The 25,651-nt window shown below is 37.9% G+C and overlaps 1 protein-coding gene across 2 annotated transcripts in view; it reads left to right on the top strand.

The window, feature by feature from the left end:
* Positions 1-25,651, top strand: part of LOC132774184 (uncharacterized oxidoreductase ZK1290.5-like) — an 89,718-nt gene that overhangs the window by 42,670 nt on the left and 21,397 nt on the right. Inside the window, exons 4-7 of one of the 2 annotated variants that reach the window (XM_060774018.2) lie at positions 8,618-8,709; positions 12,468-12,650; positions 14,382-14,441; positions 20,379-20,482. In XM_060774018.2, the coding sequence (XP_060630001.2) occupies positions 8,618-8,709; positions 12,468-12,650; positions 14,382-14,441; positions 20,379-20,474 (431 nt within the window). In that variant the 3' untranslated portion in view covers positions 20,475-20,482. The remainder of the gene's footprint in view (positions 1-8,617; positions 8,710-12,467; positions 12,651-14,381; positions 14,442-20,378; positions 20,483-25,651) is intronic. The other variant, XM_060774017.2, reaches the window with a different exon arrangement.

Genomic DNA, 25,651 nt, shown 5'->3' with positions numbered 1-25,651 from the left:
TGTTTTGATGTCCAGACTCAGTACAGTTGATGTACAAGAGGGCTTTGGAGCCCTGTTGCATGCCCGACATGGTGTTTCAGAAAGATAAGAGTGCTATTTTCGTCAAACAAAGCTTTGGTGCTGAAACTATTTATTTATGAATCTTTGTGGTAAAAAGATCAGCATGTAAATCTTGCTCTGTTTAGGGCTTTTCTCTCCTTTTGATCTTTGCCTGGTCTTTGTTTGGAAGCATTTTTTGGCAAAAGTATACAACTTAGGGTAGCGTGCAAAATGTTCTGTTGAAAATGCTGTCACATTACATAAACAGGTGACTTGAAAATGGTGGTGAAGTCATTAATTTATAGCAGCTCAAAGTCCAGGAATTGACTGTCTTACTTACCTTACAATCATCCAAGGAAACTGGAAACAATCAGAGAGGGCTCCCTCTCTCCCAAAGATGCCAGAGTGCCTGTACTCTCCAAATGTCCAGATTTGACAGGGACAATTCTGATTAATTTAATCCAAATTTAAAAGGAACTATTCTGGGTGCTGAAGAGTCCTATGCAGCACTGTGGATAGCTGCTTTAAAATTCAGACTGAAATTCAGAGTGGATTTGTTGCCTGACTGTCATGGAAGCTGTCAGACACCGCTAATGGATTTAATGAAAGTTGAAGTCCAAAACATCTGCAAGATGCCAGGTTGCACTTGCTTAGTTGTTTTGTGATCATTTCTGATGAAGAACACTCAATATTGTTTGGGAAATATTTTGTCCTCTACCTTGGGTTAGAAGACCACCTTCCTTCACATGAATAAAATATTCTAGATTTATAGATATCAAAACTGGAGTCCTCACTTTTGGGGGAAGACAGGGTTTAAAGGAGTACAACTGAAAACAGAATATTGTAAAAGTCCCATCAACATGCACTTGTTTCACAAGAAATACAGATATCATGGCCAAGATGTAGAATTAGAATGTATACCCTTTTTGCTATGGAAAAAGATGGCTACTACCGTAATTATTTTACTGAATCAGTGTATTTGTGGGTGGAAGTAGTATAAGTAAAGGCAAAAGTTTCCCCTTGACCTTAAATCTAGATGAGTCTTCACTTATCTCAGTTTCTAAGCCGAGGAGCTGGCGTTGTCCATAGACGCCTCCTAGGTCATGTGATTGCATGGAGCGTCCTTATCTTCCCACTGAAGTGGTACCTATTGAACTACTCACATTTGCATGTTTTTGAATTGCTTGGTTGGCAGAACCTTGGACTAACAATGGTAGCTCACCCTGCCCTGCGGATTTGAACAACTGACCTCCTGGTCAGCAAGTTCTGTGATTTAGCAGAACTTAGTAATATACTGAGTAGAAATTAACTGTGCATTTATTCTAATTAAGTAAAATTATATTATGAAGTATAGGAAACATCTCTGAAGCTGGAAAGAAAACCTTCTCATTGTTCCTCCTTCCTTCTTGGGCCTCTTTAGACTGAGCAACAGTGAGGTAATCACCAATGATGTTAAGCTTGACACATTGAGGTTTTGGGTCTCTTACATGGGAGCCAGTTGCACTGAGCTTAGTGGAACCTTTTTCTAACCAACCATGTACAAAATCAAGCCCAATCTATTTGCAGTATTATGCTTTTAAAAATGTAAGGGAAGGGCAGCCATAAAATAGATGCAATTTTTTTCATGCATCTTTTTAAAAGTCCACCTGAAGTATTATGAAATATTAAATGAAAATCATATTTAGAAAGATTTTTTTTGCTATGCACTCAAAGAATCCAAAATACTTGTATGTTGACAAGCCATTGAGAATATAGTATTGTTCCTTCACACACATGATGCAACACTGCACAGTTGGCCCTGGATTCTGTGTTCACAGATTCAGCCATCCTTGGTTGAAAATAAAAATATGTGTATAAATTCAAAAAGCAAACCTTGATATTGCCACTTTGTACAAGAGATGCCACTTTGATACAGCATTGTATATAATGGGGCCTGAATATACACAGTTATACACCAAACCGCAACAGATACCAAGCACCCATTGTATATAGTAATCTTTCAAGGTCTATATGCCACTGGCAGGGCTATCACACACTCTTACTACTTCTTAATATATGTTCAAATTTAGACACATGTATATGTTGTTTCTTTATTATAAGGGGCTGTCTGAAGACTAAGCTTAGGAAATCCTGCTTGAAACCAAGAAAATACAGGTTGAACAGTCTTCTCTGGCAATGCTGTAATCCAAAATAATCCAAAACCCAAAATTGTCCACATGGCTAGCTAAGATAATAACATCTTTGCTTTCAAACTGTTCCGTGTACACCAACTTTGTTTCATGCACAAAGTTATTAAAATATTTGTATAAAATTACATTCAGGCTGTTTGTATATGCTGTATATGAAACATAAATTACATTTGGGTTTAGACTTTGGTATACTTCATTCCTCACATCTGTGCAAATACATGTACTCCAAAATTTCAGATAAGGGATACTAGTGTGATAGTAACAGCATTTTTGGGTTATTGTTTTCACGGGAAAAATTTCAGATAAAGGATACTAGTGTGATAGTAACAGCATTTTTGGGTTATTGTTTTCACGGGAAAAATCCGAAGAGGATGTGAAGAAAACACTGAAAAAAATACTCTGCAAAATCAGATAATGATCTGATGGCACATTGGTTATCCGCTAGTAATCCATTCTTCAAAATGCAACTATAATTTTCGTATCATGTAAATTCCATTATTTTAAAGACAAATGTCCATTAATGTATATTTGGGGAGGTGGGGGGGGGGGAGTCTAAGTGGACCATCTTTTCCTCATTCCTCTTTGTGTTGTATCTGGTATTAACATTTCATTGTAGTTTTCTTTTACATTATTGACTTATTAGTGCAGAATGTCATAGATGTATGTCCTTTACCCCCTTACTTCTTCTATCATAGGCCTAAGCTCTGTGACCTTGACCTCTCCTAGCAGATTAAACCCAAATTATGTAAATTGCTGTTTTCTGAGTCATAATCCAATTAATGGGACACATATTGAGCACATGATCATTATCCCAAATGAAAGCTGTCAAGCAGCTTGGTGTCCGAGATTAACGCATTCACCCTTGGATGCTTTTTGGAAGCAAGAGTATATCTGTCTACATCCCCTTGTGTATTCTTCATTGAGCTCTCTTTGAATTTGTTCCTTCATCTATAAAGTGCTATAGCACAGCTGTGTGCCTATATGTGTGTGCTGATGGGATTGAAACATATGAAAGCTTTATGGTACCAACTCAATCTGTTCTCTCAATCTCTCAAGTTCTATAAGATATCTTTGCATACTAAAATATTGTGAGCTCTTCACAGAAACTATATTACCTAGGAGCATGCAGTTTTCTGTGAGATATTTCTTGGACTCTTTGCATTACTCAACTATAGCACTGTGATTCCATTTTAAGTGTCATGGCTCCATTCTATGAAATCCTTGGATTTGCAGTTTAGGGAGGGATATTTTGGATTCTCATCCAGAGAGCTCTCATGCCTCAGTAAACTACAAGCCCCAAAACAGGATGTTTCCATGACTCCTTAACATGATCGTATAGTGCTATAGGTGTGTAGCATGAAAAGGCCCCTCTGTTAAAGTCTCCAACCTGGCGAATGTCAATTTTCACATCAGCATGTTCATGTTCATCCGTTTCTTAAAATCCAACAATGTGCTAGTGAATTTTGACACTTGCCATAAATGACATTATCATTGTGTACCAGCATGCGTCTGGCAATGGGGCAAATGCCAGTGAATGCTGATATCTACAAAATCTATCTGGGATTTATTTACGTATTGCATTTTTGTCCATTTTTTTCTCCAAGGAGCTGAAATCGTTGTACCTATTTCTTATCTCACCTTCTACCCTTTTGTCCTCACTACACTCCTGTGAGATGAAGTAGACACAAAGACCTATTTATGCTTGGGGGCTAAATACAATGTTAGTACTAATTGGTAGTGCACGCACTGGTAACCACAAGGTTGGATTTCTGCAATGCACTATACATTGATTGGTTTACCTCTGTACCAAGTTTGGAAACTCCACAATTAGTTCAAAACATGGCAGCCAGACTAGTTAAAGAAACATATAGGAGTGAGTATATTACACTCAAATTGAAGTACTCCACTGGTTGCCAATAATTTCTGGGCAAAGTACAAAGTGCTGCTTTCGATCTTTAAAGTCCTACATGGTTTAGGTCCAGGTGCCTACAGGATCGCCTTCTCCTGCACAATTGACCCTTTTGGACACTTAGGCCCTCTGGCAGACGCTTCCTCCAACCAACCAGAACCCGATTGGTAACTGTCACCCAGAATACCTTTTCATCGGCCACCCCATGACTGGTCAATGACCCACTCAAAGAGATCCAACAGCTAAACAAGCTGACGGAACGTAAAATGCAATCAAATACCCATCTCCTCTAGCAGGCCAACTTGGTCAACTTTCAAACATGAGCTGTGTTTAGTACAGGTTTTTATATTGCTGTGTTTTTATCTGTGTAATTTATTGTATGTTGTATATATTTTTTTGTTGATATGTTTTCTTTACCCTGCCTTGAGCCATCAGGAGAGGCAGGTAATAATAATAATAATAATAATAATAATAATAATAATAATAATAATATGTTGCCATATCGGGTGACAGTCACATTGAGGAAAAACAACAGGAAAAACTCAGCCGCTATCAAGATCTCAAAATCGAACTGCAAAGGCTCTGGCATAAACCAGTACAGGTGATCCCAGTATTCATTGGCACACTGGGTGCCGTGCCAAAAGATCTCAGCTGGCATTTGGAAACAATAAACATCGACAAAATCGTGATCTGTCAACTGCAAAAGGCCACCTTACTTGGATTTGGACGCATCATTTGAAAATACATCACACAGTCCTAGACACTTGGGAAGTGTTCGACTTGTGATTTTGTGATACGAAATCCAGCATATAGATCTCGTTTTCTGTGACATACTATGCTTTTGTGTCTATTATTATTATTATTATTATTATTATTATTATTATTATTTAGAGTAGGATCTTTGAAATCAGTGGAACCTAATGTTATGTATGATAAGCCCATCCATTTCAATATCCCTAGTTGGAGCTAATGTAGAATTTAGTCCCGTTGACTAAGCAGGGTTTAGACATTTTACAGCCCCATATGTTTCTGATTTTTTGTGTGCATTTGAGTAATTTGGATATAAAAAGCAAAATGGATGCATTGCCATGTTGCTTCTCCTCTTCTAGTATGCAAAGTATGGTGCATCTGAATTGCAAATGTTTTGTTTATGTTAATACAAATTTATATTTAAATCCTGGATGAAGGTAGATTTCCACCTCATTATACACCCGAGTCTTATTAGCATTAATGGAAATTATGCAAACTTGCTGGGCTTGACAAGGCAGCTGCCGGAGGTGAACAAGGAGTTCCATCTCTCTTGCTGTTCCATTTATGTTGGGCTCCTGTGACAAGACAAATCAGTGGTGATTCCACACATTGAGTGGCTATATGCCAGCTCATTAGTATGTTAATAATCACTCCTGTATTTTCCATGCTGTATTTTCCAGATTAACTTGTGTCACTTTTGTTTACACCTTTCCACAAATAAGATGCTGCCGAGCTTGTCTTACCAGTGTTCTGGAAACTCTGCTGGCTCCTTCAAATTTCCTGTGCGGATGTGCATTTGGAAACGTTAGTCTTTGTGAAATGTTGTTAATCTTAGGCCCATCATACGGTAACCCAAAGTGCCTTATGACTAGAGATAGTGACCATATCAGGTCATGCTAAACTGTTGAGCAGAGTGGCTGAAATGTGATCCAGAAAGTTCCCTCTTTCAAAATGTGAATTAACTGAATGGAACTTCAAAATGGATTTTGATAGTATCTTCATACAGTGTAAATGTTAAAGGTATTTTACATTATTGGAATCCAACCTGGTTTCCAATATTAAAATATGATGATAACCAAAATTATCTTCCACTGTGAGGTGACTCTTTAGTATAGGGTGGCTCTGAAAGATGTAAAAGAAAAGAAAAAAACCCTAGAATGTGCAACCTGAACATTTTGCAGCTACGAGGTTTGGGTTGATTTGTTTCCCCAAGCCACCTCCCACTGAAGACAGTTTTTTTTTTGTGCATTACTGTGTGATTACACTGACAAGTGTGGATATGTAGATAGAAATATAACTATTCAGTTGAAAACTAGCACTTGTTTTGTGTACAATAAGATGCAGCACAATATCCTTTGGGTCCAGACTATCTGAAAGATCATATCTTCTACTGTGAACTGTTCTGACTTTTTGAGATCTTTAGGGGAGAACTTTCTCTTGACCCATCTTAACAGACACATTTTGTTGGATTTTACGAGGAAGGACTTCCTTGGTGGCTGTTCACAACCTGTGGAACTGCTTCCCTTTATGAGCTCCTTCCATTGGCCATGTATTGGTTGCTACTGTAAGACATTTTAATGGGTGGGGCGTATCAGCAAGGGTTGGGCTTTTTCATATTTTGTTATTTTTTTTAAACACTGTTATACAGTTTTAACTTAGTGATTTTTTAAATAAAACAAACAACATAATAGTATTGTGTTAGTAAATATTGATAAATGGGAAAAGGATGTTATAATTTGCTTTGGACATGTGGTTTGTGGCCAGCTTCTGGTCACATAACGTATGCTGTTGCATATATCTGAATATTGTTTGTTTGCAAAATAAAATGCATTTAAAAAAAAGAATACTAAAAAGTTTTTTTTTACAATGAGCCATCATGGGCAGAAAAAAATGAGTAAAGAATCATTAGAAATACACTCTCTTGCTGTGGACATTCATAAGAATCCAATAAGTTCTTCTTGAATTAGACCTGTTCTCCAGCAGTGGTTGGTGATGTCATACACTGGGGAAGCCTTCAACCTGGGTGTGATGGAGGTTGCTTTCATTTTTTCTGTTGCCTACTAAATCTTGTTGAAAAACAGTGTTGCTGAGATGTTCTTCCTACGGCTAATCATCATTCATAGATTTCCCCCCTGTTCTTACATTTCTGGAGAAGTTACTTTTTTGGACCAGAAATTCACATGTGGACATCTTTCCAGAATGATGTAAAACAAGTTGCTTCTATAGCTTTTTTTCTTGTGTGCTTTCAAGTTGCTTGCAATTTATGTTGACTCTAGCAAGAGTTTTCCTGGCAAGATTTGTTCGGAGGGGCTTTTTTTTAGCTTGCGATAGTGTGACTTGCCTAAAAATCATCCTGTGGATTTCCAGGACTGAGCAGGGATTTAGACCCTGGTCCCCAGAGCCATAGCCCAAAGCTCAATCCATCACAACAACTCAATCCTCATTCTTTTTTAGAGGATTAATTCCTTCCTATTAGAAGTGGCAAACTTGAGCAAACGAGGGACTCTCTTTCTACTATAACTGATAGTATAGGTCAGGTTTAGATTTTTATATTTTTGGAAATTATTATGACATTTTGATGGCTGGCAATATGACACATATAAAATTCAACCATAAACATGTACATTATGTAGTCCTTATTCCTCACTGCTTAAGCATAATTTCAGCATTTTTAAAAATAATTGTGGCAGAACGTCTTTGTTGCAATAGCAATCTGCAAGTACTTTTGGACTGTTTGTCCCAGTGTTTCCTTACTCACACCCTATTAGCCTGCCATCAATGTTCTACTTTTCTTTGGCAGGCTGTCCAGAACACCATTTCCTCCTTTTCAAGCTGGTGAAGTCCAATTGTTCTTTGCTTGCACCGCATCAGCCTTTCCCAGAATTTTGCCTGGAGCTTGAATCCACAAGGGAATCCCCGGTGTGTTTAGATTATAAAACTGCTTCCTGAAACGTTCTTGTTTGGTTGAGGCTCTTTGATAACACTGTCAAACTGGATGTTCTGTTTTTCTCTTCTCCATCCAAGCAACCCCCTGTTCTCCCTTACACTGTTGGTAAACAAAAATTGGTGCATATGTAATTTCTCCCTGCCACCCATGCTTGTAACTTGATGAAGAGTGTCTGATTCTTGGGAATAAATTTATTTGTATAACCCTGCCTTCCCTAACACTATAGAATAAAACACAAGGTTTTCATATCACATAAGAGAGAGAAAATCTGAGACCAAAGATGAGGATAGGTTTGGCCAGGGCAGCTGAAACACAGCCAAAGGCACACGACTATTTAATAGATGTACAAAAGGTTACTTGCATTTAAATGGCAAGTAACATTAAATGCCAACAATCCTCTGTGGACTCTTTGTGTTTCAATTCTCGAGTTTTTTTCTGAGATACCTAAACATAGTTCCACCTTTTCTTTCATGTTTAATGCATTTAAGGGTGTTGTTGGTACCATGCATTTTGCTTTTTTGCACTCAAGTTAAAAATAGTCATAATGTATGAATCCATTCTTACTGAATAAGTGGGAGAGCTGAAATTTGAAGCCATGTCTAATACCTTTTAGATCTGACTGTTGGGCACATGCAGTTTTTCTCTGCAGCACCTTCCTTTTGGTCAGACCACTTAGCCTCCCTTCCACTTCACTTTGAGGTGACACAGGGGTTAAAAATCTATGCAGCATTTCAAAACATTTGCAGAATGTTACAAATGCACTGCCTTTTTGTCTTTGTTAAGGTTTATGCCGATCTATTGGAGTAAGTAACTTTCTCATTGATCATTTGGAGGAGCTAAAAGAAGACTGTCAAATAACTCCACATGTAAATCAGGTGAGTTTATTATGTATAATGCATACAAGGCTTTTACTTTAAAACTCTTACTTTAAAAGGATGTTGGAGTATAATTTGGTGGCAGGTTTTGTGTCAACCTTTGAGATTCCTGTAAACACACTTCTTGCCTCTGGAATCTCAAGTGGTGGCTGGGAGAGTGGATGAAGCCTAAGTACCATAAAGGTCGCAGATCCTGGCAATTAAGAGGTCAGCTCTAGTTAGTACTTGAATGGAAAATTGCCAATGAATATGAGGTACTATAGTCTATATTTCAGAGGAAAGAAATGGCGAAACCACTTAAGTATTCACTACACAAGAAAACCCCAATGAAATGCATGATGTTGACATAAGTCAACAGGCAACTTGAAGGCACATACACAGGAGAGTGGCCAAGACCTAGCAATGAGTTCCATACATTTTGCATGCTTCTTTGTCACTTATGTGCTTCACGGTCTCTTTGGTGTGAAGATGTGAACAATGACAAGGATAGTGAGTCTGAAGTATAGATGTCAGCTGGGGATGAATGAACACCTTGCATATGGTTGCAAGTTGTTCCCGTGATTGTATACCTGCCACTGTTATACCAAAATTATCAGTTACAGGAACACACTGTATTGATGTGGCAATAAGGGCTGTGCGGTGGTGATTGGAGTGTGGAGGGATCGGTGTGTTGTTTTTGTGATGCATGCTGGGGAAAGCATTTAATTTCATTGTACAATACATTGTATAATAAAGCTATTCAAATGTAAATAATGTGCCATAAAAGGGACTACTGGATCTTTATGTGATTGGACCTCTGAACATAATTGTACTTTACTGTTAATGGGGAAAGGAGTGACTCTTTTCATACTTTGCAAACTGCAAATTTGTAAACAGAATGCCACAAGGAGATCAGGAAGCTTCAAGGATTTAAGAGATGGTTGCATCTGCTGCTTGAATCCTGTTTCTGTGCTGTAACAAGATACTATGTGTTATAAAAAACCTTCCAAATCCAATTGATAAAACAATTAATTGTGAACCTGTGGGTTTCAATACCACAAATGTAGACAATGTTGGAAAAGTATTAGATAAAAGCATAGATTACAGGTCTGGAAATTATTAGGTGTGATAACTAAATAAAAGTTCCATATTTCAAGACAGAATACATTCAGATGCTAGATCATGGTATGGCATGTTTTGTCAGGGATCTCCATATTTGTGAAGAAATACAGGTAGTCTCCAAGTTACAAACATCTGGCCTACAAATGACTCATAGTTATAAACGGGGGTGAGACAACAAGAAGAGAGAGAAATCAATCCCTAGGAAGGGAAATTCACCCCTGAAAGAGTTATCATGGGGGAAAGGTGTTGCAGCTGAAGCTTTAGCACCAACCCTTGTTTCCACAACAAGCCCGTTTTGTCCAAAATCCAAGTGAGGTGATATCTTCTGAACAGGGACATAGTCAATAAAACAAACACCACAGGGATCTTAGCCCTTCCCTATGCTATCCAAAGCGTGCTTTATCTATTTGTCTGACTGGAGTTACACTTAAAAATGTATCTGTTCCAATTTACAAACAAATTCAACCTAAGAACAAACCCACAGAACCTATCTTGTTCGTAACTTGGTGACTGACAGTTATTACAAGATCTGCCTTGTGAGTTTGATTGGATGGTGCCAAGTGAGGAGTTCTCTCAAAGTATTATGAGTGAATTGCTTGCCTGAATTATCCAGTGAAGTGGATAATATTATGAAAGAGCAGAAGATACTTTTCTGAAATGGCTTAACTTTTCCTTAGAGGTAGAGTACTCTAACCCAATGCTCATTTTGGGCTGGTCTTTCTCAGCTGTATTTAGTCTCATTCTGTAAAAAAAAAAAAAAACTTAGTGATATTTCTCTAGTATTCAAGCTCAGTTAATTTGATTCACCTGGCATTATCACCTCTTCTCACATCCTTAGAGGTTTCTACCTTGAAGCTTGGAAAACTTTGTTTCTCCAGCCATTGTGGTCATGATGGCTGAAGTGTTCTGTGAGCTGTAGTCTGAAAAATATCAGTATTTAAGTTCTAGTAAATCCTGGAAATGGAAAAAAAATGGACAGAGCAGTGACTTCACCTCACGCTGCCTTTGCAAACTGTAAACTCATGATGTGGAATGGCAAAGAGAGGTCAGGAGACTTCAAAGGTTGAAGAGATGGATGTGTCTGCTGCTTGAACCTTGTCTCTCGTCCAGCCTGTCATTTTTGATCACAGTGGCTTTAAGGCTGACTCAGCCAAGCCTCCAAAAGTGAGCAAGTTCCCCCCTCCCCCCACCCCCAAAGTCGGTACTGAGCTGACGCCAGCTTATTGTTCCTGACTATTGTTGCCTGAAAAGACAACATGTTCTAGGGATGAGAAACAGGAAGCAGCACCTCATCCTCCTGGGGTGGATGAAATTTTCCACATTCCCAGCGTTGATGTCACTGCGCTAAACTAATATTTCTTTGTCTTCCTCTTCTGCATCATCATTACAAGCACACAAAACGGTTAGCTAATTGGAAGGAGCATGAGGGCCAAATAGTTTGGAGGCGTGTTTTTTTTTCTTTCTGAAAACCCCTTTGTCAGAGAATTTATGTTGGTTTATGCGTGTAGAAAAAACTGCTCTATTGGGGAATTTTGTTGAGCTTTTCTTTTTTGCTTCACTTTTAGGAAGAGAGAGCACTAGGATAGTTCATGTTTTCTCAGGCTGTATTGTTGCTACTCATGGTATTTGACCATTTGACAAACCATATCCCCACCTACAAACCGGCTCGGACACTGCAATCAGCTGAGGGGGCCCTCCTCTTAGTCCCACTCCCATCCCAAGCTCGGCTAGTTGGAACGAGAGAGAGGCCTTCTCCTTGGTCATCCCTCGCCTCTGGAACTCCCTCCCTGAAGAAATTAGAACAGTCCCTTTACTCCTCTCCTTCAAGAAACAACTAAATGTTAGCCTATGGAGAGGAAGATGAATAGTTTACCATCGATTTTACCTCGTCTGACAATGTTTGACAATTACCCTCACTTATCAAAGAACTATATTTTTATACATATTTTAACTGTACATTGTGTTATTTATGGTACCTAAGTGATTTATATATTTTAGCCAAGTGTTTAATTTGTTTATTTTAATTGTCTGATTTAATGTTTTATTCTGTTATTGCAAATGGCAGTGAATGTTTGCCATTTTTCACCTTTGGAAGCTGCCCTCAGTCCCTTCGGGGAAAGAGGGCGGGTTAAAAATGATGATGATGATGATGATGATGATGATGATGATGATTAGGGTAATAGCTGGGGCCCTTTCACACTACACAGATAAAGCATTATGATTCCACTTTAACTGTCATTTCAGTTTAAGAAAATGCATTTAGAATTCTCGGCCAGAGAGTTCTTATACTCCTGAATACATGTCAAAACCTTGGCTTCTATAGGAATTCCTGGAATTTCATGAAACTGTACTGTTTTCTATGTCCTTTGGTTTAGTGGTTTTTTGGGGGGAAATATAGGAATATTCCAGGCCCCATTATTCAACGGAGCCTCAAGAGGCTTCTCTTCCAGTTGTTTAGTAAGCCCTTTGAACCTATGGCTGTGTGTGATTTGAAGCCCTTTACCCAAAAGATAGCTGTTTGAAAGGGGAAAATAAGTTAGTAGCCTCCTTCCTTTAAAAAAAATTCTAATCACCCTCTGCCAATCCAGTAGCAACACTTGTATTGTTTATATGCAGTTGAGATTTTTACCTTTAAAATTTCTTTTCCCTTATAAAAGGTTGAATATCATCCTTTTCAAAGGCCTCAGGAATTAGTGAATTACTGCCGAAGAAGGAATATTGTTTTTGAAGGCTACTGCCCACTAGCTAAAGGTGAAGCTCTTAGTCATCCCAACATAATTCAACTTGCAAAGAAATATGCCAGAACTCCTGCACAAATTTGTATCCGCTGGAGTATACAGGTGAGTTCTAAAATTGCCAGCATTGTGGCTCCCACATTTATTAAACAATTATTATAATCCTTTGTCTGTAATACAAAACATTTTCTTGTCCACTAACATAGAACCAAGAGTTGTAAATAACCCCCACCTATTCCTTGTTGCTTTTGGTACTGTGCACCAAACATAAGTTTTCATGGTTTTTATCTGGGATTTTAAAAATACTGTTTATATTTAATCATGTTTTAATGTTTACATATTTTAATATTTTAAATTGTATGCTAATGCTTTTATGTTAAGCCGCTTTGAGTCTCCTGTGGGAGAGATAAAGCAGGATGTAAATAACTATAATGCTACTACTACTACTACTATTAATAATAATAATAATAATAATAATAATACAACATTCAATATTGATCAACCTAGTTCAATAGCATAAATGTGTAGAAATAATTGGCCGGATATTTTGAATATTGTTAAGTAGATATGTCCAAGGTACACTGTTTCTGGAACTCCTTTAACCTGGAGATAGTTGTTCCTTCCAAAAAGAAACAAGGAAAAGAAAAGTGAGAGTAGATCCAAGAGGTGGGGATTCTCCCTTTCTATTTATATAGAATGGGGATGGGCTAGTTTTGGAGACGCTTCACCCTTTGAACCTACTAAACTGCTCCCAAGTAGCCCAAATTCCATGGTACAGTGGCCAACCCAACAATATGTAGACAATAGGAGTCACCAAAACTGAGATGCACCTTTGTGTTGATCATCAACCACATGTTACTCATCCTTGATTATAGAATCATTGGCTGCTGAATGACACAGGCACAGCAGCATTATGATATGGAGTGATTTGGAAATGATTTTCATATAAGCTAATGTGCAATGACTGCATGATATTGGTCTTCCTTCACCTGGACACTTATACTTGCAAATCATTAGAATTTTATATAGAATGCCCTGTGATGCCATTATAGTATGCATTGTACAAAAATGACTTCTTGTATGAGTTCTTTTTGCCTAATTCTTCAAAACTGTATCGGCTGTCCCACTTTAGCTTGCAGATGGAGGATCGCATAATGGAATAGTCTCCCACCCCAGGCATGTTTATACACATAGAAAAGTAATATAGGGAGAAAATTGGGTTAGAATTCTTTTTCCCAGCACTGGGTTTTCCATTCTCAGGGATTATTTATATAGAATAGTATTTAATTCTGTGATCTTCTCACTGGCTGATTCACAAGTTTACCAAATCAGCTGCTATTTGTGAGGACAAGTTTGAAGTTTCAGTTTTATAATTTTAAAGATAAGGGTAGAACTATTGCAGTCAGTTAAGAATGCATATATTTATTACAAACCTATTCAGCATTCTGGCCCAACCCCTTCTAAGGAAGCAGCCCTTGCGATTGATGTTGTTCTGTTCCCCTGTGGCTCAGGAAGCAGCTGACTGCTATTCTTATTTCCTCCTAGAGTAAGGCAGAAGCAGGTTTGCCATCACAATTTCCCCTGATGGCAGAGATCACTTGTGCAAAGGGTGGGTGGGAATTTCAGCCAGCATCTTTCCAAATGTTGAGGAATAGACTCATATAGATCACACTTGTAACTCTCCAAGAACATTTTGGCCATGATTCATGATAAGTTACACTAATTTCAACTCCTGGATTGTGTTGAGATCATCTTAATTTATTCTACTTGATCTCCCTCCATTCATGTCTTCCTTTCATTGTCATAATTTATCAATTTTATATATTTTCTTTCTAGAATGGCATTGTAACTATACCAAAGTCCACAAAACCAGAGAGGATCCAGGAAAACTGCCAGGTAAGAATGACTCACTCATACCAAGTGTACATAGCATATCTAGAATTTGGGTCTTGACTTTTCCTTGTTCTACACCATTTTACCTGCTTCTGAACATAGATTCAGTTCCTTCATCATAAAATATGTACAAACCAGAACTTTTTATAGGCTCAAGTCTTGGAAATTATCTAGAAATCATAATTAATTCACTGAGTCCTAGTAACAAAGCATTACAAAAAATATAGGGAACCAAAATCCCAGGGAAGCAATTCCTTAGCAGCTTGACTGTTATTTCAAGGGGTGCGAGGATCAGTTGATAGTGTAGAGGAAAACAGTGTACATATGGTAATATGGGCCATAGTCAATGTAAGTTCATGTTGATACTATCAGTTATTTCCTGAAAGAAAAAGTGGAGGATAAAATGTGATTACTATACACATCAAAATAAAATGGGGAGACATTGGAGGCTAAAAGTGGATGACATAGATCCAGGACTTTTAACGCGACATTTTTAGAATATGTATCTCTCCCAGACAGAAGATCAGCTGGACAAGCAGAGATTCAGATATTGTGGCAGACAAGATTTTAAATTTGTCAGGCACTTGAGAACAATTTTGGACAAACATGCGACTGTTGAAAAGAGTGAGAGAGTGAATGATAGAACTGGAATGCAGATTAGTCAGAACATGGCTTCTTGGATATTTCTGTTCCGACTTTGTAAGCCATTGTGACTGCCAATATGGCAAATTTTGAAATTGAAGTAATAATAGTAGCTGAAGAAGACAATGAGAGTGATAACAATGGCCACTGGAAGTCGCAAGTGAGCCCTGCCACATGCACAATGGAGGACCTTATAGCAACACCAGAGGCACTGCAAGTGGCCAGCTACTGGTTAAAGGACATTTAGTATAATGCCAAGTTTTAAAACTTTGTTTATGTTTTTAAATACATTACAACTGTACCCTCGGTTTGCTTCTGACATGATAAATAAATAACAATAGCCACAGTCTACCTTCTAAGTTGCTCTTTGGGGACAACCCACCAAGGGCTAAGGAACATCCAACTTGGGGTGAGCTCTTTCTTAGATGAAAGCTGAACACCCAATTGCCCACAATATACATGCACCATCCCCATCCAGATTTGGCTTCACTAGGGTTTGTCATGCCACTTGAAAGAGCTGTCTTCCTATAAAACAGCTTGCAGTCTCCCCGTGTGCTTAGTTTGTAGTCAGAATTTCCTGGAAGCTTCCGGGAAATACAAATCTACTCTCAGATAAGGTGAATAGATTTTATTTTAAATCAAAGATGTCTGAGGTTTTCAAAGCAGGGAACAGGATAAAGTTGGACAGCAAATGTACAGGAGTAAATTAAGGCTCTTTATTTACAAACCGTTATTTGGGTCAATTGCACAAAAATAACATCTTGGAAGAACAGAGATTATGCGAGTTTACAGGCTCAGGTCAGTACCCTCAAAGGCAGAAGCTTTAGAGTGCTTCATGCTGAAAAAGAACAGAAATGCAGTGGTACATCAGGTGTCTGGTGAAATAGTGGGGATCAATGAAGAAGCTTTTTGGTCAAGCAATAAAACCTATATAAAAGAGAAATGTTCTGACTTTGATGGTATTCCCAGTATCGGAACTCTTAAGATTGATATTGACTTGGCAGAAAAAATAAAAGAGGCAATCAAAAGATGAAATGTCAAATGAATGGGAAACTTTAGTGACAGCATATATGAAACAAGAAAAATTGAAGATAATAATGTAAAACAGAAGGAATAATGAACCAACATACCCTGAGGATTATAAACAGTCTGAGGAGTGGAAGAAAGAAGAAACAAAGGAGTACTATATCCAAAAGTTGTGTTGACTTCCAATCCTTGTTGACTTCCAACAAGGACTGGAAGTCAACACAATGTTTTCCCTTTTTTTCTTTTCTTTTCCTCCCCCGCTTCCTTCTAGTCCCCTATCATTCTTTCCCTTTTTATTTCCACAAAAACCCCAAATCCTTCAGAGCCTGGACCTTGCATATGGCCCTCCCCGTTTTTTCTCTTCTTGCTTTATATATTTTAATTTTTTGTTTATTATTCCCAATTTTACTTCTTATATATGCTTTTGAAACACTTTTAATAAAAATTGTTTTAAAAAGAATGGGAAACTTTGAGACACACATTATTTATTTATCGTGTCAGTGCAACCAGTCAATTATATTACATTTCTAACAGAACAAAGCAAAAAAACCCCAAAAAAAACCAAACAGACAAAATACGAAAATTGTGAGTTTGGTAGTTGATTAAATGTCTTTTGACCAGTATCTGGCCACTTGGAGTGCTTCTGGTGTTGCTGCAAGAAGGTCCTCCATGGTGCATGTGGCAGGGCTCAGGTTGCATTGCAGCAGGTGGTCAGTGGTTTGCTCTTCTCCACACTCGCATGTCGAGGATTCCACTTTGTAGCCCCATTTCTGAAGGTTGGCTCTGCATCTCGTGATGCCAGAGCGCAGTCTGTTCAGTGCCTTCCAAGTCGCCCAGTCCTCTGTGTGCCACACATTGATTGTGCAAATTCGAGTTTAGACAATATTTTGGATGTAATAAAAGTTGCATTTAATATCTAAAGAGGGGATCTCTTTCAAAAGAAGTTGTTGAAAGCAAATAAAATGGGAGAGGCAGAAGGGTCACATTTCTTTAGGATTGTTGGATTTTATATCAAGACTGAACATCAATATCTTAGATAAAATCTGTACAATGCACACCAACATCTCTTTATTGTAATTTTATTACATTTCTTGGAATACTACCTTCCTTGTTTCTTACCAGCTTTCCTCCAAAATGGATTTCAGACATATTTATGCACATTTTCTTAGTGTGCGGGTTTATTTGTTCAATGTACCTAGTTTATGCATCTTCCTCATTGACTAACATGTTATTTTTTCATATTTTTCTGACTATATGGATTTTAACTGTTTTTATTTTGAAACACAGGTATGCATCAGTTAATGAAGTAGATGTGTTCCAGGCTGTTACTTATTTAACAGAAAATTTGATACTAAAAACAGAAATAACAGGGAAATGGGAATAGGTTCAGCTAAGCCTTGCAAAAGCAAACAAAGATATTTTTAACTTTCTAACCTGAAGTTTTTTCCCCCAAATTTCCCTTTAATCTGCAAATTGTTGTCACTGCAATAAGTTACATTTTTAGTTTAACATTTAGAAAGCGCAGCAAATAAAATACTTTTACATGTGAATGATTTTAATTGTATAACTCTATACAGTGCTAGAAATTTGGAGGTTGGAGGAGTTCAATCAATCAATGATTTATTACGGTCTATGACCAGCACAACATAGAATGGGGCCCAGGTGCCCAAGGGGAATTGCAGTTCCCAAGTAGGTCAAATATAAAAGCAGATTTAAAAATGTTATAAAAAGAAAACAGATTAAAAACCAAGGGTTGGAGGAGTTTGTTGGATGGAGAATTCTTATTTGGGCAGGCAGTTAAGAGGGGTACAAACCTTGGTGCATTTCTTTTTCCACTAGGCCTTGGAAAGTACAAAAAGTTTTTCCTTCCCTCCTTCCCCCCCCCCCCTTCTTTTCTTCTTTCCTTCCTTCCTTTTCTAATGTACATCAGGTCCAAACAAATTCAAGTGGAAAAGTAAAAAAATATATGAGTGAAATATTGGAAGCTATAACAAAAAGAAAAGGGCTTCCAAAAGCGGAAGTCTTGTCTACTTAAGGTAAATAGGCAAGAACAGAAAACTTGACAAAGCAAATGTCAATTGGTGATAAGACAAGCAAAGCTAAAGGCAGTATTGAAAAAAAGCATATTAAGAAATCCTATTTTAAAGTGAATTGCCAGCTGATATTGGACACAAAGCCATAGATCTATTAAATGTTAGAGACTTAAGAAGTTTACTAAAGGAGTATAGAAAGAGAAGCAGAACATTTGTTTAGCATGGTCTTCAGGGTGGAAGATGTTGGTCATACACTCAGGAAGAACATCTCAACAATTGAGGTTGCAGTTCTATTCACACTTGCTTGGTAGTACGTTCTGTGAAGTGTTCCAGAAGTACTTTTTCAAACGAGGCCAATGGACATCAAATCAACAAATGAGATTTAGTGTCACTAAATGTGAAGTGAATCCCAACTTGACACTGTTGCAAAGCCCAGTTTCCTGTAATGCTCCAGGAAAGAGCTGTTGGTATGTTTTACTGAAGCATCAGTTCAGTGTACAAAGCAGTAAATAGAAGTGTATTTATGCTAGGCATTGTGAGGACGAATATTGTGGAAACATTTCATCTCTCAGCAAGCTCAGAATATCTTAATGTAGAATCCTCAAGTAACCTATCAACTTATGGCTACCTCATAAGTTTCATAGGGTTTTCTTAGGAATACTCAGAGGTGGTTTCTGAAATATAGACTTGATATTCACTTGATATTCATTGATGGTTGCCTGTCCAGATACTAACTTAGCTTCTAAAATCAGACATGTTCTGATGCATCAAACAGTTAACCCCATCGTTAAAAATACAACAATTAACATACTCTTCAATTTAGAATACAATGGCCTGCTAGTTAGTGGATTTGGAGAGCTGTAGTTCCAGAAAAGGAACTTTTTGAAGTACTGCTCTGATTATAATTTTGTTGGAGGAGGAGTCAATCAGTAGACGTGTCATTGCTGTTTATTTATTTGAAAATGGGTATGGTCCCTTTCCAGGCATTTTGCACCACTCAGTACTGGTGAAAAACCAAGTGAATCAATTCAGTCATAAAGCCAACAGATTTTTAATGCAATTCCCTCTTTGAATTATGCAAAAGTTACAAAAAGGTAGTCTTGGGGGAGAAGGGATTTATTGCATCAAAAGAATTGAGAGATTTGTCAAGAATACACCAGGTGCAGGGCTCAGAAGCGATATGTCTGATGTTGCTAGCTCTCCCTGTGTTCATGCACGCAGCCTGCAGGAATTCCCAGCCGAAGGAAAGGGGGAGGAAGGGGAGGAAGTGGCCTTTCACCATGTGCCATGTACTCCTTTTTTATGGTCTCCTTGCTTCTGCGCCATTGCTTAAATGTAGTAAACTCTAGGGAAGAAGCCTCCTTCTTGGCTGCATATGAGTCTCTCCTCCCCTAGGAACAATTGGAGCTGCCCTACGTGCCAGCTGGTATGTTCCAGGAGGTGAACATACACTTCTCAGAAAATATAATTTACAAAGAGGGATGCCTTGTTTTGTCTGGTTAGAAGAAAAGAGAAAGTGTTTCACCTGCCAACCAGGGAATCCCCCTTTGGCCCACTATCTCTAATTCTGTCAACATTCTCTCTATATTAGTTCATCACTATCCTTCCTTTGATGAAACAGTCTTGAGTTTTTCTCCCTCTGTTTTCTTCCCTTTTACAGTATTCTGGCACAATTTTTTTCCTTGGGTCAGTAATACTGATTTACACCAGACTGGGAAAAGGACGGTAGAAGGTATGCACCAGTGTTGACTAAATTGATGAGATTTGGAATTACAGGTGTGGAGAAAGCTTCAACCACTATGGTCATAGGAAGCTTTCATCCATACCAGTTAAGCTTTATCAATTGTATGAATTAGAACAGCAATTAAGCAGACAGTTGTGCTCCAGACATTTGTTAAATCCTGTAAGTCCCTTCCAGAAAAACCGGTAGGTGGAGATGATTAGAGCTGCTGTCCTAAGTTTTGGAGAACATCATGTTGTCTATGTCAGCATTGTATGTTAGTGGGCAAATATGCCCACTACTCTGACAAAAATAGACCCCAGGCAAGGAGTGGTCTTGTAAGACAATCCATTTCACAAAAGAATTCAGTTCATTGTGGCCAGGCCCTGCAATTTGTTCAAGATACAAAATCATCAACAAAAATAACACGTTGGGATGCTTCTGACATTGAAGCAGAAAGGCAGTTGTCAGCGTTGTCTTTTCTCTGTAATTTACTAACTGCCTATGCATTCCCCTTAGGTCTTTGATTTTTCTCTAGCAGAAGAAGACATTGCCATGGTAAACAGAATGCATGATGGGAGACATGTTTCCTGGGATCCAACCCCAATTGTTTAAATGCCAAGGTCTGATTTCTTTTTTTAAGTCTGATGACTATTGGAAGAGGTGGTGGGAATTGTGTGAGGCTGCTAACATGAAATGAAGTGGAACACTACATTGATTTTTATTTGCACAAGTTACTTGGATGTAATGATAAGGGCACATACCCTACATTGCATCTTAGTTATGAATATGTAATTAAATAACATCTTCTGGCATTTTTTGTTGTTAATTCGTTCAGTCGTTTCTGACTCTTTGTGACCTCATGGACCAGCCCACACCAGAGCTCTCTGTTGGCCGTCACCACCCCCAGCTCCTTCAAGGCATTAACCTCTCCTTAAGAAAACTTCTTACCATATTAGCCAGCAGCCTCACAAGGTCATTCTGCCTCATTCTGCTGTTGACCAGGGGTCAACAGGATGGTGTTTCCAATTCCTTCCTGCCAAGGAGTAAGGCTGTAACAATCAGAAGCAGGGCCCCCATAACAATTCCTTGTTACGGCCTCATTTGCTGGCAGAAAGGGGCTGGATATGTCAACCTCTTGTGTCTCCGTTAATAATAACTTTATTTTTATACCCCACCTCCATTTCCCCAAAGAGACTCGGGGCCAAGCCCAACAGAACCGTTAAAACGTAACACATTAAATGCATATCAACAAAATATTTACAAAAAAACAATATAAGGAAATAAAACACAACATTCTACAATGTATAAAACAAAAATCAAACCAACAATCAATAGCAAGGTTCACTGTCTCGTCATGAGTGGACGGACCGGTGTCACAACATTAGAGGATAGTGCAAATATAATATAACAGCTATGATAATAAGAACAGTTTACCATTGAGGATTTGGATATAACAGGAAAGGTTGGCAGGAAAGCCAACCTCCGTCATTAAGTGCAAGAGTTAGCTGTATAAGGTATTTTTGGGGAAGCAGTTATGAGTGTGGCAATAGCATAAGTGACTATGGAGCAATTAACTCAAGATTTCAAATCCACATGTGTAATGCAGGATGCCATCCAAGATCCTTGAGAGAACTGGAATACGTTCCTGCTATCACTTGAAAAGTGATGGATGTAGTTAATATCATTCTCTTCTCTGTTTCTTTTTAAAGGAGTCTCCCAATTTGCACATTCCCATCTCAGTCCCCAAATAAATGGAGTTACTACAGGGAAATGTACATAGAACTGCCTGTTATTTGATTATAAATGTTGGATGGACTCATCTGCATTTCCAGTGCTGTTCATTAAGACTAAAGATCTACAGTCTTATCTGTGGGTGAAACATTTTTTTCCTAAAGGTGACATCCTCTTCCCTGTCAGCAGTTTTTTTTCAGTGATCCAAACAACTTCAACCTTTCATCAGAAAAATATATAGCTGAATTTTGTAAGAAACAGAAAAAGTGTTATTAACGGAATAATTTTCTCAGCTCTGCACTTTTCTTCAGTTGCAGTGATCAAACTTTATAAAGGATTCCAAGTGTAATGCCAAAGACCGGGATAAGGGCAGAAGGATATAGGCAGTTTTATTGTCAGCCTTTTAAAATTATATTCAATTTTGCTTTTTGTCTTGACTAAAGATCCAAGGTATATACTGGTCTGTTTTGCCCCTCTAAATAAGACAGGATAAACAAATCCAAGACTTGTGGCCGAAAGCATGGTTGTTGCCCGAACTTGACTTGGGGACTTGTTCTTCTTTAGCAAACCAGAGAATTATACCTAGAAAAAACTTGAATTATTGTACTGTGTTAGAAGAGAGGCAGAGTACTGAATCTTGCTCAATTCAAACACCATGTTAACCACACCATAGACAAAAGAGCTATTGTTTGTTTGGTTGACCTTGGGTGCAGTATAAGTGATTGGCCAGTATACCAATGTGATGTCTTATTCACAACAAGCTTTTAGTAGCATCTGAATGTGCTCATGCAGATTGGATTCTCCTGTGCTTTTTAATGAGAGAAAGACAAAATTGCATGTAGAAATTGAACCAATGGAGGAGTACTTTTCCATGGCATTTACTGTTTACCATCATGGTACTGTTAAAAATTTGAATCATTAACCAGTAGTTTAGGGTTTGCTTTTTAAATAATATGACCAAAATAGAAAAAAAAGTTATATTGGGCTCATGGGTATAGTATCAACTATGTGATCTGTTATGGCATTATTACCAGAGAAGGTTTCTATAAACTTAGTATCCAGCGTATGGCCATAATGGAAAAAGGGATTAATCTGAATAATGGCTTAAAAGGTAAAGGTTTCCTCTGAGATTAAGTCTAGCCGTATCCTCTGACATTAAGTCTAGCCGTATCTGACTAGGTGGTGGTGCTCATCTCAGTTTCTAAGCTGAAGAGCTGGTGTTGTCTGTAGACACCTCCAAGGTCATGTGGCCAGCATGACTGCATGGAGCGCCGTTACCTTCCCACAGAAGCAGTGCCTATTGATCTACTCACATTTGCATGTTTTCAAACTGCTAGGTTGGCAGAAGCTGGGCCTAACAGCGGGAACTCACCCCGCTCCCCGGATGGACCGCCAACCTTTCAGTCATCAAGTTTGGCAGATCAGCGGTTTAACCTGCTGCACCATCAGGGGGCCTATAATGGTTTACTCTCATTGTGATCCAGGATACAAAAATGTAGTTGTTAGATCATGAGACTGATCTGCGTATTTGCCACTTCATTTGCATAATCTGAAAATAATTGACATATAATATGCTATAGGTATAGGACCCTCTCTTATAAGCACAAATGGTCTGAAGTAGTAACATGGTAAACAGTCTGCATGGTACTCTTCGTCACTTCCCTCACACTATACTAAAGCAAATGTCAAATAAGTCAAGGCACTGAACTAAGCAGATAATATTTTCCAGTACCTTTCAAAAAAAGAGGTATCCAGTACAAAACATGTGCTACACTGTTCTTAACCCCACATTTCATGAGACAAATGCCAAACCAAAGTCATCATTTGCCCTCAACTCAGAAGTAAACATTTAGATTCAGTATTCTAATACTGTCCCTCATTTCCTTCTTACTGGAAGAGTACGGTAATCCAAAATCCTTTACCCTGCTATGAGATAAGCTTTCATCATCTGCAGGCATCTCCAAACAAGTGAGTTCTGCAAAGGACAGCTCCTTCTTAGAGCCCACTTATATTCCATCTGATTTGTTCTTCTTTTCCCCGGGTTCCAGGAACAGCAGAAAACCATGTGAATCCTCAAGGGTACTGAGCATATTTTGGTTAAAGGTCATAGAACCAGCATCATCTGGCTTCCCATCTTTGACCTCATTCCAAAGAGGCCAATAGACATGGGACTAAACCCATCCATCCAGTTTATGAGTAGTTCTATAACTGTCAGCAGAGTTGTAATATCAAATAAAAAATAACAATACTTCAGCAGAAGCTTACTTTATTATAGCTTCATAGTGGAAACTCAGAAATCAGACATCAGACCCTAAACAAAAACCTCCAACCAAATCCAAGACCAATACCAAGACCTAAAGACTGCAGGCAGATGCAAACCATTATAACAGCAGCAATGAGATCCACCTGCACCCAATTGACCAAACCCAAACCACAAGCATTTCAGCAATTAAAGGCACAAACTTACTTACACAAATATAACCAAATACATACAATGAACAATATAATTTTGCACATTTTACAATACTTCTAACACTCCTCCACAAAATTATATTAGTTCATATTTATACATTCATAAATTCAATTTTTCACAAAACTGGTTATGTTTTTCACAAGTAAGAGGTTTCGTCAAAATATCTGCAACATTTTCAACTGAAGGAACATAATTGAGAACAATTCTTTTGTCCTTAACAAATTGTTGCACATTTGAATATCTAACATTAATGTATCTAGACTTCGTTTTTATATTTTGACTTTTACCCAAAGTGATGCAGGTTTGAGAATCAACATAAACTTGTATTGGCAATTCTAAATCAATGTTCAGACTTTTAATCAAAGATTCTAGCCATTCTGCTGATGTCAAAGCATCAGACAACGCTGAAAATTCAGCTTCTCCAGTACTTAATGCCACAATGTTCTGTTTTCTGCTCTTCCAGCACACTGGTGTATTTGCGTATTTTATTACAAATCCAGTAACAGATTTATTTTCCTTTAGATTTGCGAAAGAACTATCGCAATGTATTTCTAAAGACTTTTTGTCATCTGGACAAATTCTGAAAACTTTTTCAGCAGTTTGTTTTAAATATCTCAGAACTCTTTTTACTCCAGCCCAGTCTGTATGTGAGGGATTTTGAATCCTTTGACTTAGGATACCAACAGAAAAAGAAATGTCAGGCCTTGTGTTGTTTGCAATGTACAATAAAGAGCCAATAACTGAACGATAAATGAAATTGTTATCAAACACTTCTCCATCTACATGTTGTAAAAACTGAAGAGCCATGGGTGTATTAACAGTGTTTGCATTTTCCATTCTGGTTTTTCTCAAAAGATCATAAATCTTGTCAGTTTGGTTTAATTCAAAACCACTTTCATTTCTGGCAATATTTATGCCAAGATATCTATTAACATCTCCAAGATTTTTGATTTTCAATACTTTGCTCAAATTCTGAAATACTTCCTGAATTTGTTCCTCAGATCCAATACATAACACATCATCCACATAAATTACAATAAACATTTGTGTGTCTCCACTTCCTTTTGAGTACAAACAAGGATCAAAACTATTGGCAACAAAATTCAACTTTGTCAACACTTTGTCTAAATGTAGGTTCCAATTACGTGCACTTTGTTTAAGACCATAAAGACTTTTCTTAAGAAGATAAGTCCCTTCAGGAAGGTCAGATTTAAAACCTGGGATAGCAGATATATAAACTTTCTCCTCCAAGTCTGCATGAAGATACGCAGTATTCACATCAAAATGTTTGACTTTTAAATTCCTATTACTGGCAATTGCAAGGGTTATTTTTAGTGCTTCCCCAGACACTGTGGGGCTAAATATCTCATTAAAATTTTCTCCATATATCTGTTCAAAACCTCTAGCAACTAACCTGGCTTTGTACAAAAAACCACCATCCTTTGTTTGTTTACGTCTATAAACCCAACGACAACTTAGAACCTTTACATTGTCAACTGTTTTAGACTTCTCCATGACTTGCAAATCTTTCAAAGCATCAAATTCACTTTGCATTGCTTTTAACCAAAGATTTCTCTCAGTCTCA

The sequence above is a fragment of the Anolis sagrei genome, chromosome 4 (assembly GCF_037176765.1).
Source record: "Anolis sagrei isolate rAnoSag1 chromosome 4, rAnoSag1.mat, whole genome shotgun sequence".
Lineage (NCBI taxonomy): Eukaryota > Metazoa > Chordata > Lepidosauria > Squamata > Dactyloidae > Anolis > Anolis sagrei.
This window is presented reverse-complemented; position numbering and strand designations above follow the sequence as displayed.